The 20,260-nt window shown below is 39.8% G+C and overlaps 1 protein-coding gene across 8 annotated transcripts in view; it reads right to left on the bottom strand.

Moving 5' to 3' along the window:
* Nucleotides 1-20,260, bottom strand: part of rbfox1 (RNA binding fox-1 homolog 1) — a 129,457-nt gene that overhangs the window by 25,039 nt on the left and 84,158 nt on the right. For 7 of the 8 annotated variants that reach the window (XR_006845619.1, XR_006845620.1, XM_046414763.1 and 4 more), the window contains exons 3-8: nt 19,621-19,767; nt 19,392-19,445; nt 16,604-16,696; nt 11,051-11,111; nt 9,372-9,425; nt 4,157-4,289 (exon numbers count right to left, since the gene is read on the bottom strand). Coding sequence is in view for 6 of the 8 variants with exons in the window: in XM_046414763.1 (XP_046270719.1) it covers nt 4,157-4,289; nt 9,372-9,425; nt 11,051-11,111; nt 16,604-16,696; nt 19,392-19,445; nt 19,621-19,767 (542 nt within the window). In the remaining 2 variants the exon portion in view is untranslated. The remainder of the gene's footprint in view (nt 1-4,156; nt 4,290-9,371; nt 9,426-11,050; nt 11,112-16,603; nt 16,697-19,391; nt 19,446-19,620; nt 19,768-20,260) is intronic. The other variant, XM_046414764.1, reaches the window with a different exon arrangement.

Genomic DNA, 20,260 nt, shown 5'->3' with positions numbered 1-20,260 from the left:
TTTGTGAAGTGAATCTGTGTTTGTTGTGACTGGGGTTTGGTACCCAATCAAGTGTCATGGCTTGTCATGACTTCCCCTTGCTGTAGCATGTTTCTGTACCTCATCTCAATCTCCAGATGTGATGGCAATTGCCCTTTGTGGATGCTGGAACACTCAGCTAGAAGCTGTTTCTTTGTTAGTGTAGATGCTGAGTTATGAAGAGTGTGTTTATCCCAGAAACTCTGCATATATCCTCTCTCACAGGGGTGAATGTCATGTTCGGGTAGTTGATTTCCCATCAAGTTGTTGTGGTTCCCCAACACCTGATGCAGGTCTTGTTAACCCAAGTGAAATCCCAACTGGTACGTGTTTGCGGCACTGAGGACCTTGCTTGGGTCCGCACCGGATATATAGCCCTACCCTGAGCAGAAATCGAACCAGAAATTGATCATAATTTCATTATTGTGTGTGTTTTCAACTCTTGTCTAATGATATAAAAGCACTGTATGACCATCAGTGCTGAGATTACAAACCTCCCTCCCTATGGAGTGTATACATGTTTGTGTAATAGTAAAGGCATTCCTCATCTAGCCTCCACCAAGACGAGCAGGATGCTGCTGTCAGCACTGCATTATGAGAGTTCCATTTAACATTAAGTGCTCCTCAGAGGAACACGCTTCCAATTTCACCAGCCAATAAACTGTGTTCACACCTTTCATGTTATCTCTTTTAATCAATAACTTCTCAAATGTCGAGGTGGCCCACAGAGCCGTTTGACTCATTAAAACGTATTCTACTGGACTGGAGCAGAGCTACATGCACATATTGGTTTATTGATACTAAAGACTGTCATGTCAGGCCTCGTTACAGACATGAAGGGATATTTTATGAACACACACACATACACACACATACAAAACTTGATTTCCTCACTGAATTATTTGTTGGCTCATCACCACTCGAGACAGTTGTAATAAAAATACATCACAATCCACATTAATAATTCACCATCTGACCACCACCATGGCAATTAAGTGGTGCAGCAGCGTTAATGAAAGGACAATCTGTATCATATATCTCTTGTCAATACCGTGCCAGAGTGTTCACCCAAACGCCTATCTTCCTCATTCCATGTGATTGTATCTGTGCTACAAATGCTCACAGTGGCAGTGTTCTTAGCTGGTGAAGGTACTATTTACTCCCCCTACAGAAAGCCTCTGGAAAATGGGACTTTTTCTCAAAATAACATGTTTTGGATGGAACATGTTTTGTATTGTTCGAGTCTGGGTCTGGGCCCCTCTGTGCGGAGTAACCCGCCTCTCGCCCACAGTCAGCTGGGATAGGATTCATGTCCATCTCGGTGAAAATAGTTGCTAGGGACCAGGGGTTGACCAACAGGTCAGGAGCACAGCCTTTTGACAGATTTAGCCAAGCCATCATGGGATTGCGAGTGGATGGTTAAAAAAAACATAGTAGCTTTTTATAACAATAACTTTTTTTTATAACACAGGAAATGGATAAATACTCACAGAGGAAGGTCAGTGTCCATCTGATTTATCATTGTGGATTTACTTTACAAAGAGACACACTCTTTTCCAATGCTTACACTGTAGCTTTCATTAGAATGTCATTAAGGTGAGCTTCTGGCCAACAAAAATAATTCTCTCACATGCAGTGTTTCAGAGATACTCAATACTTGTAATGTTATATTTGGCAGTGATGCTGTCTATAGTGTCCAGTATTTTCTTATCAGGTGAGACAGATTTGTGCATGTTCCCATTCAGTGATACAACATGCAGTTTACTTCTAGGTAATGATACGCTGCACATCACATTTATTTTTCAGTTGCCTGATTGGGCAACCTCATAACACATTTCACTGCACAATTCAATTCCACTGTCTGAACACAGTGCACTTGGCCCAGGCTAGCATTAATGTCAAGTCTGGAGCAGTTACACGTTAAAAATCAGTGTCTCTGCAACAGTATGTGGTGGACACAGGACATTGGAGGGGTGAACAAGTGTTGGGAGCTGAGTAACTCCAAGCCTCTTTTCTGACCTTGAAGTTCACTGACTAAAGTCCTTCGTTGGTGAAAAAATAAAGCATTAGTTAATATGACCAAGATCATTTTAACCACCAAGTGATGATAATGTGACTTCAAACAGATGGCAGTCAGCTGGAGATGTTTTAATCTCTGGCCATCTTGCCAACAGCCAGCAATTATGAAGAAAAGTTTGCTTCTATTTCTGATTTCCTCGTTTTATGTTTAGATTTTATTAAAAAGCTATTTTGGTTCTGCTGTTGAAACTGTGTGATCTTAACAAAATAAGCAATACTGTGTTGTGTCAGCAAGTTCAGTATAACATATACTAATTCCATCAGAACAACAAAGTCATGTCATACTCTCTACTCTGCTGCTCTGACTCTCTCTTTTGAAAAGAAATACTGTGATCAGCAACTGAACAGATTCAGTCTGTTCCACTTTGTTGTTTTCTCAATTGAGGTCAAGCTATTGTCAGTGAAACTCAATGCAGCAATTGAAAGAAATGCCAAAGTTGAAACAGCTAAAATGAATTAGTGAATAAAAATAAAATAGTACTGTAGAAATGCACATTGTGCTGAATTTATTATCTATTTAATATAGTGGGGTTTTTTTATATGTCTAGAGCCATGCTTTTTGTTTTACTACTTTTTTATTATTTTTTTAGATTATTTTTTAGAGTTTCCTCCAGCTTTATTTCAATACCAACTTTTATTTTAGATATTCATGTACGAAGTACACTGAAGTGCAAATTCACCAGCAAACAATGCTTTTGCATTTACGCATTGTTTGGAATACATGAAAAAAAATGTATGTAATATGTATTTATATTATAATAATATCTATTTGATATAGCCTACTTCCTGACATATACTGTTTCAGAAATTGTACAAACTTATATTTCTTGACTAGTTTTTAATGTGGAATTTTATTGGCACAACTTTCATTTTGGACTGCATATATTGTTTTTCTTCAAACAATAAAACACAAAGGAAATCAAAACTATGTTATACTCATTTTTCACTTTGAGCATTTGTCTTTGAGGTTTGTCATTTGAGCTTTGTCACCAGCAGGAAGGGAGCTTCTATCCACCTATTTTATGTCCGTGTCAAATTGTGCACTAATTTAGTCTTGGCTAATGTGGAAATGTTGCTGTATGAATAAAAATAAAATGTGACAAAGTGCAATGGAAAAAGACTTAATGAATAAATTACACAAAAGACATACATGAAGCATGTGATTTAAATGTTACACAAGCTCCTGCTCTGCTGAAAAGGTGAACAAACTGGCAAATTCTGATTTTGATTCTGAAAGGAAAACTTCTGTTCAGTGCTGATTGATCAGGTGACTCTTAATACATCTTAATAAATGAGAAAAAAATCATCTTTTGGGCTATCTTCTTCCATGATGGTTTAATGGCTCCAGACTGGAGAATTAGTCCCGCTAATTGTTTATCTCAATGCACTCAACTGTTAATATTTGCTAAACAGTAGTATAGTGTTCTTTTTTTCATTTTGGAAATTAGGTTAAAAACACCTGAATAGTGTAAACAAGAAAAAAAAAACCAAAATAACACATCCTTGAATAGATCCCTAGCCAGCCTCCTTGGTGTCCATTTGCCAGTAGTCATAAAGAGCAAAATAAATAAATAATAATCTATTTTTTAAAAAAGCAAACTGAATAATGTCAAATCAAATGTGACTACCTACAAGCTCTGCTTGGCTCATCTTCAGATCATTCAGTCATGGTGATTCAGGCAGAGATGCTCCTGGGGCTGGAAATATGTTTTTTTCCCTCCCCTTTCTTTTTCTTTCTTTTTCTTGGCAACTGGGTAAACTCTAGTTTAAATTGATGTGGGGGACCTCCTATTCCACCATGAACGGCCTCACTCAGTACAGTACAGTCAAATTGTAATTCCCCATGAGTGTGTGCAAAGGCACATGTCTTGAAGCATGCCCGATGGTTGATTCAGCATGCTAGGGGAGTGTGTTCTCGCCATGAGGCGCATCTGACATGAACCACTCCGCTGACTCTGAACACAGAAATTCAGGACTTGCCATTGGATAAGTGAAAGAGGGAAGGAAAGTCCAGAGAGGGAGAAATGACAACAGGGCAAGAGTAAGAAAGGATGCTCACCCTCCATAAGCTGGAATGTGAGGAGGCGGCGCGGCTGCTCTGAATGTGTTGTACATGGTCCGTCCTCGACCTCTTAGGTGGGCTCCTCTGTACGCTGCTGCTGCACTGGCTGCGGGATAGGGAAAACCTGGTACTGGAGACAGGGAACAGAAAGTGATGCTCACCCTCCCTGATGTCACAGTGTCCCTGAAAATAATGCACATTTCTGTTTATTTAGGGTCTTCACTTTAGGGTTAATCTTGGCTTGGGGTATGGGCCATCCACCCTGTTAAACATTAATAGATCACAGACTGTGGACAAATGTAGGTAACATTACATTTGAATCCTGGATAGAATGCGTATTCTCTCATTTGTGGTTGTAAAAAAAAAAAAAATATGCATGGAGAAGGTAAGAATAAAGGGAGGCAGTGGAGTGGAGCTATTGTAATGGTATTGTTATTAAGTTATCATTAATCTTAATGGAGGATGACTGACACAAAGCCTAATTTGAGAGCTGGGGTGAGTGAAGGTTGAGAGAGAGATTGAGATGCCATTTCCAGCCCTAATTATACATCTCTTCAAAAACGAGATCTAATAAAATGCTAATAGAAACAGTTAATCATTCATTGACCTGATGAAAAATGGAAGTTTTGAGCCAAAGGATCAGAATTTTTCAAAGAGAGACAAGGAGAGGAGTGAGGCTGGTAATTGTTCCTATTCATCTTTTGTCACCTTTATTTTAGAATCAAGTAGTCCGGCTACCCTTAAAGTCACACTGATGACTCTTCCCAACAGTACTCCACTCTACTATTGCTATTGCTTCAGTGAAAAGGCGTGCTTGACATACACTATAGACAAAAGTGGACACCTGACCATTACACCAACAGGGACTTTAATGACATTACATTCTAAATACACAAGACAGCTTTGCAGCTAAAATAGCTTCTAGTCTTCCGGGAAGGCTTTTCACAAGATTTTGGAGTGTTTTTGTGGGAATTTCTGCCCATTCATGCAGTAGAATATTTGACCAAAAAGGCTCACAATGTCCATTCCAGTTCATCCCAAAGGTGTTGGATGGGATTGAGGTCAGGGCTCTGTGCAGACCAGCCATGTTCTTCCACACCAAACTCATCCAACCATGTCTTTATGGACCTTGCTTTGTGCACTGGGGCACAGTCATGCTGGAATAGGGGCCTTCAACAAACTGTTGTTGGAAGTTGGAACCAAAATCCAAAAATGTTCCTGGCATGCTGAAGCATTAAGATTTCCTTTCACTGCAAGTAATGGGCCTAGCACCAACCCCTGAAGAACAGCGCCACACCACACCTGAATTCAGTAATAAAGTGATGGGTCCCAGTACTTTTGTTGATACAGTGTATACATTCAGAGAACAAAAACTTTCTCACTAAACAGTCTAAAAGTCTAAAGAGATTGTCCATATTTACTACTACTGCACCAATGCAGAAATTGTGTTTTGGTGAAAGGCCGGACCTGGGGCCAGATCCAAATCATGTCTTAAGTGTGTTTGTACAAATTCCATGTTGAGTTTCAAGTCCAGTAGGGGAAGACAAATTCAAGTCCTAGTGACTTGAATTTGTCTTCATAAGCAAACTGAAAGTCACAATGCATGTCTGAATGCTGACCATGACCAGCATCAAGGTAATACCAGTAGAGTAAAAACAACAGTAGCAAAAAATAAGAAAAAATGGATCCATAAAGTTAAAAATTATGGTATGCTCTGAGTGGTATATTGCATTACACAATCAGGGTAAACAGCAGCATTCAGGTAAAACAGCAGCATTCGGATAAGGTGAGCAACAGCAGCCGGGTGCATAGTATGTTAGTTGTCTTAGTGTCCAGTGTTTAAAGTACAGTAAGGTTTAGGGGTGTGCAGTTTATCAGTTTTACAGAAAAAGCTGTTACACAGTCTGACGGATTTTGTCCGGATGCTGCATAGCCTTCTGCCGGACGGACCAACAGGGCCATGTGCTGGGTGTGTGGCATCTGTCATGATAGAGGATGCTGTCTTAATGCACCTGCTGGTGTAAATATCACTGATGGCAGGGATGAAAAGAGTTCTGGACCAGCTCTAACTGTTGCTGTGATTTGCCACTATATAAACAAATTGAATTGACCTGAATTGATTCTCTGGGCCGATTTAACCACCCGCTGCAGTGCCTTTTTGTCTACAACAGTGCAGCTGCTGTGCCACACAGAAGGTGAGGATGCCCTCCACAGTACGGCTGTAGAATGAGATGAGGACTAAGGTGCCCAGTCCAGCCCGCTTCAGGCTTCACAGGAAGTAGAGTCGTTGGTGTGCCTTCTTAATGATGTTGATCGTGTTGTAGCTCCAAGTGAGTACTTGAAGCAGCCTTCATCTTGTCTCTGTTGATATAGAGGATAGGGGGAGGGGTGTGTTTTCTGCAAAAGTCCACAATCATCTCTTTAGTTTTCCGGGTGTTAATGCAAAGGTTGCTGACTTTGCACCATGCCTCCAGTTCTCCCACTTCTTTCCTGCCAACTCCTTGCTGGGAATGGGTCCTACCACTGCTTTGTCATCTGCAAATTTCATTCTGTGCTTGTTCACAATTTTCACTATGTGCTTGTTTGCATAGTGAGCAGTGCAGTTGTAAGTTAGCAGTGTGCACAGGAGGGGGCTCAAGACTGTGGGGAACCAGTGTTCAGGGTGATGGAGGAGGAGGGAATGTTGTGAATTCTGACAGTGTGGGGCCTGTTTGTCAAAAACTCTAAAATCCAGAGAGTAGAGTGTGGGTCTTAGTCCTAGTAGTGCCAGTTTCTTAAGCAGTGTTTGTGGGATGATGGTGTTTAAAACTGAACTGAAATCCAGGACAAGCAGTCTGATATAGGAGTCTTTTTCCTTCAGGTGGGTGAGGGCCAGATGAACCACTGAAGCGATGGCATCAGCTGTGGACCAGGTCTTCCTGTACTCATACTGATAGGGGTCCACTGTCATGTCGATGGTCTTTCTTTTACCACAATACCAACCTTTCATGACAGCAGAAATGATTGCCACTGGGCTGTAATAATTCAGGCAAGACACTGTGGAGCTCTTCAGTAAAGGGATGATGACTACTGTTTTGAAGTATGTGGGAACATTGGTCTGACACAATGAGGCGTTGAATATATTTGTCAACACCTCAGAGATCTTATCCGGGACCCCAGTTTTATGAGGGTTAACCCTTTGCACAAAGTGCCTTACCTCTGTGTCTGTGATGCTGAGGGGCACTTCACTGGGTGGAGGGGTGAGCTTGAAGGGAGTAGCGATATTAGAGTCCTCAAACAATAGTGTGGTGTTAAGGGTATCTGGTAGGGACAGGTCCATTGGGCCTCTCTTTTGTTGTAGTATGTGATGGTCTTGATGCCTGCCCACATGATTTTGAAAGCATAATTGTTTTCATCCCTCTTCATGCCAGCTGTCAGTTCCCTTCTTGCTGCCCTGAGTGACTTTGCATCTCCAGACCTGAAAGTGGAGTCCCAGGCTGTCGTTAGAGAGTGTACCTCCACGCTCAGCCATGGTTTCTGGTTGGGGTAGACAGTAATTGCTCTGGTGACAGTAATGTCCTAGACTCATTTCCTCATGTAGCTTGTGACTGTTGAAGTGTACTCCTCCAGATCCACATCTGCTGTGGCTGCTTCTTTAAACATCTGCCAATCAGTGCATTCAAAACAGTCCTGAAGCATAGCGTCTGCCTCCACAGGCCACACTGTGATGGTTTTTTGTGTTGGCTTCCTGGACTTGAGAATATAGCTGTAGTCATTAGTATGGGTCAGTCTATCAGTTCCATATGGTTTAAGTTTCCAGCAATCATTTTGGGTATATTTTGGATTGAACTGATGTTATCATGGAGTTCCCCAAGTGCGTTGTTTGCCTAAGCTCAGTGATAGTGTGGTCGCCATTTTATGGTCAGGTGTTCTGCTGACCAAGGTACAGTTTGTGCACCAGTTGTTGTTGATGTAGATGCAGAGTCCATCACCTTGCATTTTCCCAGACTGATGGTTCCAGTCTGCTCAGAACAGAGGTAGTCCCTTGTTCCTTGATAACAAGGCTACAACAGTTCCCCACCTCCTGGTGTTTTAGATTCAGTCTTAATAGATCCATTTTATTTTCCAAGGCACGAGTGCTTATAACAGTGATGGTATCACCGGCCTGTTCACATTAGCCTTTAGCTTAGCCAACAGGCCGGCCTACTTGCCCCTCTTCTGCCTCCTTGCACACTGCTTCCTCTTACTCCCAAGCTGCCATTACCTGCTATGCCACTCAGGGACCACAGTCTATCAAGCGTTGCCTCCAACCTCATTGGAAACAGGGCTGTCTTACATCAGTAATCAGTAATTCTGTGAATATTTTTTGTTGAATTTTCAACAGTGCCTTACAATTCTCTGTTCTGCTATGAAAACATCTGAGCTAATTAACCACAAGAACAGACTCTAGCCTCTATCCTGAATGGTTACAGGCGTAACCTATTAATAGGATATAATAGCACAAAGAGGAAGCCTAAAAAGCATGTATACTCCTTGCACATGAGCACATACAAGCAAAACACACACACACACACACACGCACCCCAAATGGCATTTTGGCTACTTGAAAGGTGAAACAAAGGTAAATCAATACAAAGCCATTTTGTAATTAAAAGAATGTGGGAGTGAATTAGGCAAATGACAGTCTGTAGAAATTGAAAATATTGATTTTAATTCACAAAATATATTTCATACCTTTTAATGTCCTTGCAGAAATGGACAATTAGATTTTTTTTTCTTTTGTCCTTGCTTTCTTTCACTCCTCTCTTCTGACACACTGTTTTATCTGTCTCTGTTCTTATCACAAATCCAGGAATTTTTCACCTTAATGGCCATAGTTAATGACAGGGTGATGGGCTTTGTGATGGTAAAGAGCTGGGGGAAGTAGATGTTGGGATGGCCAAGACTGAAGATGATTTGTGGAATGTTTGTTTTGCAGCAGAGGTGACAGTCTGTTGTTACATTTGTGCAACTCAGCACAGTTCTCAGGCTATAAACAGACTGCTTGGTTGCATGTTACTGGGAAGGAAAAAAAGGGAGCGGTGACAAAGGTTACAATGAAGGGGGTGGGGGAGTTAGGGGAGGAGAAAGAGAAAATGAAGATGTTAAAGAAACTGTTGAACAAAATGAATGAGGAGGAGGAAGATAACGACAAAGGAGATGGTGACAGATGGAGAAGGGCACGTCCTCCTACCTGCATAGAATTCTGGGCTGTACACAGCACTGACCACTGGATTTAACTTCCAGCCTGAAACAAGACACACGAAGAGAAGAGGCAGAACAGAGAAGAGTGTTTTATCGTGATTAGTTTATGTTCACTGTGTGTTCTGGGTAAACTTTCACCTCACTGGGAAAGTATTCAGATGTTTAGGCTACATTATTTATATATCATGTCAGGTGACCAGACATTTTATAATGTCTGACACAAATTAGAGCTACAGTTATACACTTTTAGGGAACAGGTTTAAAAATTTTGTCAGGAGAGGATGTTATATCCTGACATTTAGTTCCTCTAATAATACTGTACAAATGTAAAACTTGTTCACCACCAATAAAAAAACGCAACATCACAATGCTCAATGTCAAACTCGAGGAAACGTCATCAGATAAGTTAACCACAAACAGTCACATAAAATAAAGCCACCACTCAAAAAGCAAGGTTTTCAGTTTGAACCTATCAACAAACCCCTCAATGACGCACAGATGTTCTCCATTTCACTAATTATTTGACTTCTAACATCTGCTGGCTGCACCTGTGATGATTTCTCTTGTGTTCTATGAAATCGGATGAACGGTAATTCAAATGTGTGTTTTGTAATTTAGATTTCTAATCAGTTTGTGATATCTGCTTTTACTTTTACATTAAAGTAGCAACTTGTATAAAACCAGAAAAGGACAGAATTCAAAAGATGCTCCAAACATATACAGGGCAGCGTATCACCAGAGTAACTGCAAACTGCTACTCACTATTCTGTTTGCTGTAGTTAGCTGTGGAGCTAATAGCCCTATAACAGACTTGATTGTTTCCTAGACCATGACGTCAGTTCACAGGGGGTTCACTGTGGGCATGATACAGGATACAAGATACAGCCTCCTTACTTTGACAACAGGGGATACAGTAAGGAGGTTATTTACAGTAGTTCTGACAAGGACTATGACTCCAGGGACCAGGAGACACAGCAGGCAGGGTCAGAAGAGGTGAAGTGGTGGAAAAGCAAGAGACAGCTGGGCATCAGACACAGGAGAAAAGCATGTAGACCTGCAATATCTTCAAATCTTACTCTGTGATTTTGGATTCTGGATTTATTTAAACCAAATGGCAGGTGACTGCGGGCAACACGGTGGTGCAGTGGTTAGCACTGTCGCCTCATAGCAAGAGGGTTCCAGGTTTGAATCCCGGTCTGGGCCCTTCCTCCCACAATACCAAAAACATGCACATTAGGTTAATTGACTACTCTACATTGCCCCTAGGTGTGAGTGTGAGAGTGTGTGGTTGTTTGTCTTTGTGTGTTGGCCCTGCGATTGACTGGCGACCAGCCCAGGGCGTACCCTGCCTCTAGCCCGTACTAGCTGGGGTAGGCTACCGCAACCCTGATGGATAAGCGGTATACAAAATGGATGGATGGATGGCAGGTGACTGTGAAAAGACAAACCTAGACAGTTTTGGTGAGTTTTATTTGGCTCACGTCTTGTTTCAATTAAATGTGTTTTGCGATGAGTTATACAATTACACTCTTCTCCGTTCACTTAAAGAGCGAAACTTGAGTTGAGACGGTGTACAGTTATATTTTTCTCTTTAGTGAGGAAAATAAGTGTAAGGACATTTCCTTTCTTGGCATTTTGTGTGTACTGTAAACACTGACTTGGCCTTACCGTTTGCATATGGGTTGACAGTCTTCTTATTTGTCATTACTCGGGCTGTTGCATTGTTGACCTACAGCAGATAAATAGAGGTCCATGAGTAATGACACTTATTTGTTAGTAGTAAGTGCTAGAACTGTTAAAGTAACTCTGCATGCATAGTTTCCTGATGTAATAAACAAATAAAGCTGTACATTGTATCACGGCAAACACCCACGTCTGTGTGTTTTCAAAATTGCATTCAGAAACATGGAAAAACACACCCCAAACAAATCAGTTTTCTTTCTCATTTGCAGAATTTCTATCTTATGACATTTTCCAGCATGCTCTCCCCAATTATAGTGACATTTCAATAACATACAGAAAAAGTCAAGAAACAACAGATGCACTTGGCAAAATTATGTTGTGTAAATGTATAGATGCATGCAATGGGGAGGAGTAGAAGAAAAAAACACAAAGAAAATGTCATTTGGGGTAGGGAGGAAGAGAGTATGTTGGGAGCATTATGCAACATCAAATCAACCTTAAAATGTGGGAAGTACCGTTGTGACAAAAGCAACACAAAGCATTCACACTCAGACAACAGCCTCTCTACTTCGTTGCAAGAATAATTATTAAGATCAACAAAACAAGTCAAAGAAAAAAAAGAGATGTACTGAAATAAACCAACCATGTCAATCAATCAACCAATCGAATCATTCCAAATTCAAACAACAGCTAAGAGGGTAAATTAAAACGGGGTGCATTGTTGTATAAAATAAAATAAATTCATAAATGGGTTTCCAACAATCTCAGATAGTTGTGCAAACAAATTCATATCTCAGTCAGTATTGCTTGCACACGCAGCTTCAGGAGGACACTTAGTGAATGGACACGCACGCCGACACGGAAGAAAATATGTATGTCAATATACAGCATCAACTCAACCACAATTCAAAAAGAAATGTCACGAGAGTTTCAGCTTTGCAAACGTTCCAAAGAGAGAGGAAGAGAGAGAGGAAATGCTGGCAGAATGGCTTGCTCGCCCACACTTACCATTCCCAAACCTTTTGGCCCCGCCCACTTGTTTGTGTACTGTTACCGTTGTAACTGTGTTGGATGGGGCTCTAAACAAGCTACCGTTGGAAGGATGGTGGGGGAGGAGGGGATGAGAAAGGAATAAGCAGCATCTTACTCAGGTGGCCAAGAAAACTTTGCAATCATTCCACTGCACAAACTCTCTCTTTCAGCTCTCTCTATATACAAGCAGCTAGCTGGTTTCATTAAGCATAACTCAGACCAAACAAGCTGAGATAATTATATATTGGCTTATCTCGCAAAAAAAGCACCAATTGCATGTATTTCTTGCAATAATTCCATTGATGTGATCTAATGATTAAACATCAAAATATGTAAATAGATGTAATCTAAGATCATATTCATCTTAATAAGTTTTGATGTCACCTGGATCATTGCTTTAGCGCTTCCTTTTCGAAATAATGTTGCAGTGAGAAATTACTTCACAACACTGATTTAAGTTTTTTTTTTTTTTAAGCTTTAAATAGGCAACATGTAAAATATGGTCAGAATTGGGGATCTAGCTCCAAAAAAAAAAAAAAAAAAAAAATATATAGGGTGCAACATATCACCACAGTAATTGTTGTTTGCTGTATCTATTTATGTTTGGCTGGGGCTATGGGTAGCGTTAGCTCAGTTAGCTGTGGGGAATAGCAGCCATATTTGATTTTTGTCAACTTTGATTGAAGTGTGTTTTACAATGACTTAGCAAGACAGTTAAGCTTAGGACTGTCACCTCTACAGGTGTTACAGGATGGGGGAACTGTGGTTAGCGTAACCTCAGGAGATACTGCTGGAACACAGTACGTAAAGATCTGTGACATAAAGTCAACTCTGCTGTTTCTTCATATTCTTGTGATAATGTTATTGTTAAAAATACATTTCTGGCCACATACAAATTGTGCCTTAAAGTTATCCAAAGAAATCAAGGCGGCTCCCCTAAGTCATGTTAGACTACACTACACTTATTATTTGATCAATAAAAAAACATGGCAGAATTCATAGTTTTGTGGTTACATATCTGAGATTTCAAGTATGGCGGCTGAAGCAGCAACAGCTGAGGCAGCATCTCAGTTCTGTGGGGTTGTGAGGAAATGATCATTTGGCTAAGGCCCCATTTTCCCCTGGAATGAACATATGGTCTGCATAAGGGCATCTGACTGAATCTCAACATGCAAATCAAATAGGTTGAGTTGGTAGAGCTGTCAGCAAACATGGTGAATCAGAGTTCAAAGTGTATTCAGACTGACTTCAGCCCTGCAAGGAAAAAAAAAAGATGCAGCTTCCTCATTCATTTGAATGAAGCCATTCTGACACTATAGCGAGGGTGCCAATGTAAAGGGCTTCTACAGAAAAAAAACAAACAAAAAAAAAACTGTAGGGCATAAAAGTTGAACTTGGTTAAAGTTTTGCAGAACTATAGTCTGGTATCATGCCACAAACAAAAACACATTATTTGTACAGTATACCATGTGATTGTAGTGATGAAAGATAAAACAATTTGGTAAGTTTTCAGAGCTGCAAAGTCATTTCTTTGACAATTATAAACTATAGTAGCATGTAGTACTGTATGCTAATTTCATTTAATGAAATTGCTTTGGTTATTTCATTAAATAACCAAAGCAAAACACCACCACAACTACAAGCTCTTGCTCTGTTGTAACAAAGTGCTGTTTTTAGTCCAAACATGTGCTAAGTGATGCTGCTGTAAGGTCTTTAGTTAGTTTTCCTCATCTGCTCAGCTGTACTCTCCTCTGTACCAGTTTAACTGGCAGCTTGAGACAGAAAAATGCAGAGATGTAGGCTGGCTGTTCCAAATGTGGTCTGTTGGATTTGATGATATTGTATTCTGTGTGTCTATATGGCTTGCTTGAACATGTATTTGTCCTGATTCAGACATACATCATATATAAGTACCAGGCAGATGGTAAAGATAAGGGAAGCTGTAGATGATAAAGTTTAAAAAAAAACAACTGGTATTTCAAGTGAGTGGACAAATTAGAAAAGGAAACAAGGACAAGAGTAACATGGATTCCAGCGATGGAATTTATAATATATGAGTTGTGGTGAAGCACTGTGATTTGTACTTCTGTAACTTTTTGTTACACTGACTTGTCCACTTGAGGTGTATCTGAACTGTTAAATAGCTGGAGAACACCTTTGTTTCAGTTCCATTTTGCATAATTCCTCAAGGACAATTACTACAATTTACAACTACTATGCAGAGAGGGAACCGCTGATGCTTATGTCAGAATATAATGAAAGTATTGGGTGGTTGGGAGGTGTTAATGTAGATCACCATGAAAGAGTGACATTGGTGGGATGGAAAGAAAAGCTTGAAATGAAAAGATAATGACCATACCTTGGACTGAACCTTGGAAAACAGTATGCTCCTTACCTTAGCCGCCTACTGCACAATATCATTGAAGTAAAATCCTGTACTTTTTAAGTGTCTGGCTTGAAAGAAAGATATTTGTTCTATTTAGCTTTAGCTCAGAAGTGGAGTGTGAAAGTGAATCTTTTTGATGTGAGTTCTTTGTCTCATGGTATAGAGACGGTGCTGAACTCAGCTTTAGTTGATCTGCACTTGAATGATATGCAACATGGATGTGAATGAAGTGGTTATACTACATAATCTACATAATTAGCTAAGAAATGAATATTGTTGTACAGAAAAATTGAGACATTTGATTAACTCCAAAAACACAGATTGTACTGCACAGTACTGCTGTGACTAAGGAATAAGGGCCATGAGGTCCTGGAGCTGCAAGGTAATCTAGGATAGGAGAAGTATTAAGGGAATTAAAGAAAGATTCAATATGGACATACCAATTAATTAAAACTGTTGTGGCAGTATGCTACTATCCAACTAGAACTATATGCTCCCAGGATGCAGTTTTACTTGTGCTTCCTAAAGTCTCCAAAAGTAGAATGGGAGCCAGAGCGTTAGTTACCAAGCTCCCAGGCTTAGACTCCCGGGGGACCTCAAATGATACACTGAGCTTCTCTCTCCTTCTTTCCCTTTCCTTCTCTACACATTCATGTCCCACAAATGCATGTTACTAACTTAGCTTCTTCCCCAGATAATTTGTTCTTTCTTGGCTCCCAGGTTCCCATAGACTGTGGTTTGACCTCATGCTGTAGTCCTGCTTGACACCGACTGCAGACATGATTGTTACTATTATTATCATCATCATCATCATTATTATTATTATTATTAGCATTATGGCAGTTACTGTACATCATCATTATTATAGTTATACTTCCAGTATTTCTGTTGTTATTGTTGTTGCATAGATTAGCAATGAAGACTGCAATTGCACTCAATTCATAGTATTAAAACCAAAAGTGTGATTTAAAACTGCTTTTAAATTAAATGGCTTTTTGAAGCCCCCAATTGTAAAGTGATGATTCTGCCCCAAAAATGCCACATTTCCTTCCAAAATGCAGCCCATGCAGCAACTTCTACACAATCCAGGTTTTGGACCATGCAGACTCTACAGTATTGTCCACAGTTGGAAAGTAGACAATATGAATGGTGTTTGGTGGAAAAAGTTATCTTCACCAGTCCTGGTTTAAGGTATTAATATCATCGGTCTGGGCCCTTCTGTGTGGGTATGCCGGCTTCCTCCCACAATACCAAAAACATGGTTGCATGGTTAATTAGGTTAGGTTATGTTAGGTTAATTGCCCCTAGGTGTGAGTGTGTGAGCATGTGTGATTGTCTGTCAGCGCTGCAGTTGACTGGCGACCAGTCCAGGATGTACCCCGCCTTTTGCCCATAGTTAACTGGGATAGGCTCCAGCCCCCTGTGACCCTGACAGATAAGCGGTATAGAAAATGAATGAATGAATAAATATACTGGCTGGATACTTGGCTCAAAATGGACAGAGTTATGCCTCAAGGATGGTGGTGTTTAACTGTTGTTCCTCTGAGTGGACTCAAGACATCGAAATATCTCTTAGGTTTTGTTGTGCTATTGAATCAGGTTAGTTGTTAACCTTTCATTTCGCTCTTTAGGTCTTTTTCTGGGCAAAGTGCTTTTCTTCAATAAATCTATATAACAACATCTTCTCTTATGAATATTTATGGTCAAGCTGCAAAGCAGTTATTTCCAGCTTCTTAAACACAGGAGAGTACATAAAGTAATTTTCACTTTAAAACCTTTGGCAAGTTCAGTTTTCTTTACAAAATCAAATAAAACAGGAAAAATGAACAAAATTCTAAACAAACAAAAATTAAAGCAAGCAAACAATAATATTGGACTAGTTATATGATGACACTTGTTTGCGTTTGGGTTAATACAACTGCACAAGGAAAGGGAAATGATGAGGCTTGGATGACTTGAAAGTCTGATGTCATGTGAAAGAGGGCAAGGTGGGATGTTGCAGTAGACTATCCAAGTCTCACACGCAAAAACTTACACAGAAATATAGAAACACACACACAAGGAGGAATAGGAAAAAAGGGAAAGTGAACAAGTTGAAAGAAATATTTGTGAACACGCACCTCTATCTTTCGGCCTTCTACCACGGTCCCATGTAATTTCTCTCTGGCCCTGTCGGCGTCCATGCTATGCTCAAACGTTACGAACCCAAATCCCTGCATGCAGGATGGAAAGAAGCAGGAAAAGAATGCACATTATATTTTACACATATACAGTCAACATTATAGTGGACATTGACTTGCTTTAATAGAACCACAGTAGATAACACCAATTTCCGATTATCCATAAGTATTATATATTACCAGTCTCATTACTTCAGTCACATTATATTACATAGCTCTGGGAATAAAGCAAATTTATAGAAGAAATTGACCCTTTTTAAAGCCCTGTCCCTAAGGTACTGTCAAGGTTTCCATTTTAGCATAGCACACAGCACATATGTGACTCCTTTTCAAATGATACTTAAGTATGCCCCTTGAGGACTACACACATGATTGCAGGCCAAAAGACTGAAGCTAAAGCTGCATGTTCCAGGCAAAACTTGAAGTACTTAAAGTTTAAATTTTTAACAGCCATACACAGCTGCTAAAGTTAACCTGTATTCTGATATAGCAGCATCTAGGGCCAGCTCCCATGAAGTGGATTTTCCAGTCCTGACTGGGTTTTACTCATATGATCTGTAACACAAAATTATATAGGTAACTAATTATGTGCTCTTTAGCCTTTGAAGTGAAGCAAGGCTATTACTGCTTCTAATAGAGTTGCCCACACAAGCTTGACAGGCCTGCTGTCCCTTATTACACTTGTTAAGGACTGGACAATAGCTTTTGGAGGGAAGGCTTTAGCGCAGGGGTTGGGAACCCATGGCTCGCGAGCCAGATGTGGCTCTTTTGATGGCTGCTTCTGGCTCGCAGATAGCCCTCACAGCAAACCGGCTTTCTAGTCGCCATGGCAACGGTAAAAAGTCACCGTTGCACGCTACGGTGGATCTACAGTCCAGTCTGAGTCTATCTATCTATCTTTCTATTTTGCTGTCCAAAGTGGTGGTCGATGTGCGCATGTGCAAAAAAACGGGTCGTTGTGAGGTCAGGCAGCAAAATTCCCTTCTTTCAATCTAGTAGTCGGCTAGCTAATTGCTACTTATGCATGTGAGCAGTCTTTCTCCCATCTAAAGAACATTAAGACCAACCTATGATCAGGTTTAACGGATGGAAGTCTCAACGCCTGCATGAAGCTTAACCTCACCACGTATCAACCAGAATACAAAGCCATCAGTAAAACCATGCAGTTACTGAAATTGCATTAATGGTAAGAAGTACTTTATTCATCACTGGTTAGCAACAGCATAACAACGTTATTAAAAATAATTCAGGGACTTATTGTACTTTAAAAGTGTTGGTCCTAAAATGCACACATTTACTTGTATTTAGTTTTAAACGTATTGTATGGCTCTCACGGAATTACATTTTAAAATATGTCGCGTTCATGCCTCTCTCAGCCAAAAAAGGTTCCCGACCCCTGCTTTAACGAACGGTTGTTTTAGCTCATACTGAACATAATTACTGTGTTACCCCGAATTGAATCTTTCCACTGCCCCCACCATTCATTACCTACACTGTCAAAGTAAATTCAAACCTCAAAGGTCAAGAGCATGTGACAATAACAATGGCTGCTTTTATATCAAGTACTTATGGCAACTGTATAGAATGTAGTTAGACAAGAAAAATCATATGCTGCAATGATCACACATTACAAGGTGACAGGGCAAATAGATCTGATGAAGTCATAAGAAAGTGAACGCTATTACAAGGAAGCAAAGCATATCAGTCAAAACTAAGAACACAAAAACAGTAAATAATCGTTTCTAAAACAGTGCACTAAACTTAAGGAGAATTACATCTCTGACAAAGAATGAACTGGCTTGTGGCAGAAGAAGAATCATATAATTGATACGGTTTATCACTGAGTATATCATTAGCTATCATCTATAGCTATACCATACCATATACCATAGCCTTGTGTTAAATAAAATTAAAATATCAGACCTTGTACATTAAATGTTGTTGTTGGCAGTTGCAGTCATCAGTCATGGCCCAAGGACAGTCCCAATCCAAATTCCACTTTACCCTTTATGATCCAAATTGATGAGTGTTCTTGTTTTGCCCACTGGTTTGAGGATGCTTTGAGACCCGGATTGCATAAATTTTGGGTGGGCAAGTATATTGTTTACCATACACAGTGTAGGACACCCAATTTGTTCCAAATTTTGTTTATCAAATATTACTGTATCTCCAAATTTGAATGAGAAGTGAAAAATAAACCCTTTAGATTTCAAATATGTCAATTGTTTCTCAAAATTATGCCTGCTAATGTTCCGGATGTAGGCACTGTTTTCAGGGGCTCGTCCTCTAGGTTAAATGTGCTGTACAGTTTCACCCTTGGTCTGCTTCATCTCTCATTGCCTCTCTCACCTTGAACACCTGTCTTCAATCAGCTCATCATCTCCATTATATCTACCCATCACTCTGCTTTCAGTCCAGGTCAATTGCCGAATGTATGGAATCAATCAATTACATTGGTTAAATTGTGAGACTTTTAAAGAAAACTCTGTTTTATTCTTCAGTATTACCAAAATACAAGGAATAGCCTATATAATATAAATTTCAACTCTGGTACACATATCAAGGGTTGAACACAAAGAAGCAGAACCCACTGTGTTCCTTGAATGTAAACTTTTATGTTGATTGATTCTTCTGAACCACAACAGTCTGTAACAGTCACTACAAAAGTGTAACATCATCAAACAAGAATAAATTGGTAACACATGGAAAAAACAGAAACACAGCGTACCTTAGAACCACGTTCATTGAAGATGATTTCCACATCTAATATTTTGCCAAATTGCTGTAAAGAAACAAAGAAAGAATCAAAATACTCGGTTACTGATTTTTATTTTTCTTTGTCATCAATTCAATAGAAAAAAAACAAACATTTTTTACTTTCTCTTTTCTGATAACCTAAATGTCTCATTAAAAAAAAATCATGATCAGGTGTCTCAAATTTCACCAATATTACTTACGCCAAACATTTGCCTGAGGTCTGGGTCTCTAAACCTGAATGGGATGTTGGAGACATGAAGTCTCTTAGGTTGGGCCTTGATGTCTGTGCTTTCAGGTACAGTCTGTGTCGATGTCTGACTGTCTGTCTGGGCAGCATCATCTGTCTGCTGGAAAAACACAAAATAAAGAGACAAGTGAAAGATGCACTAAGGCACTTTTTACCAGATTTATGACATTCAAAAACACAAAAATATGAAGTTTGCTGGACAACAGCATGTGTATATATTCTCTGTGTTTCTGACATTGTTTAAAATATCATTATTAGTATTATAAAACACACAAATTTTTGCCGAAAGCTATGTACCCACCGATCAGAACTCTTGCAGGTTTTCTTGCCCACAAGCACAACTGACTGCTTAGCAAAACACAAGGTGCACTCAGTATTTTTTCTGAAACTTTAAACTGCATAACAGAGGCTATATTAGCGAATGTATTTGGCTCAGCAGGTGATTAGTGGATTGGAGCAAAACTTGAAGTACTTCGGTACTGTAGTTTTTGGTCTTTAAACATCCTTGAACTGTCAGTGGAAATATGTGTAGTATTATGAATATTGTGTAGATTGACATCTGCTAGCCAAAATTTGTTCACAAAAAAAGAGAT

The sequence above is a fragment of the Scatophagus argus genome, chromosome 16 (assembly GCF_020382885.2).
Source record: "Scatophagus argus isolate fScaArg1 chromosome 16, fScaArg1.pri, whole genome shotgun sequence".
NCBI lineage: Eukaryota > Metazoa > Chordata > Actinopteri > Scatophagidae > Scatophagus > Scatophagus argus.
Note: the sequence above shows the minus strand (reverse complement) of the source record. Positions and strands in the feature narration are given on the sequence as shown.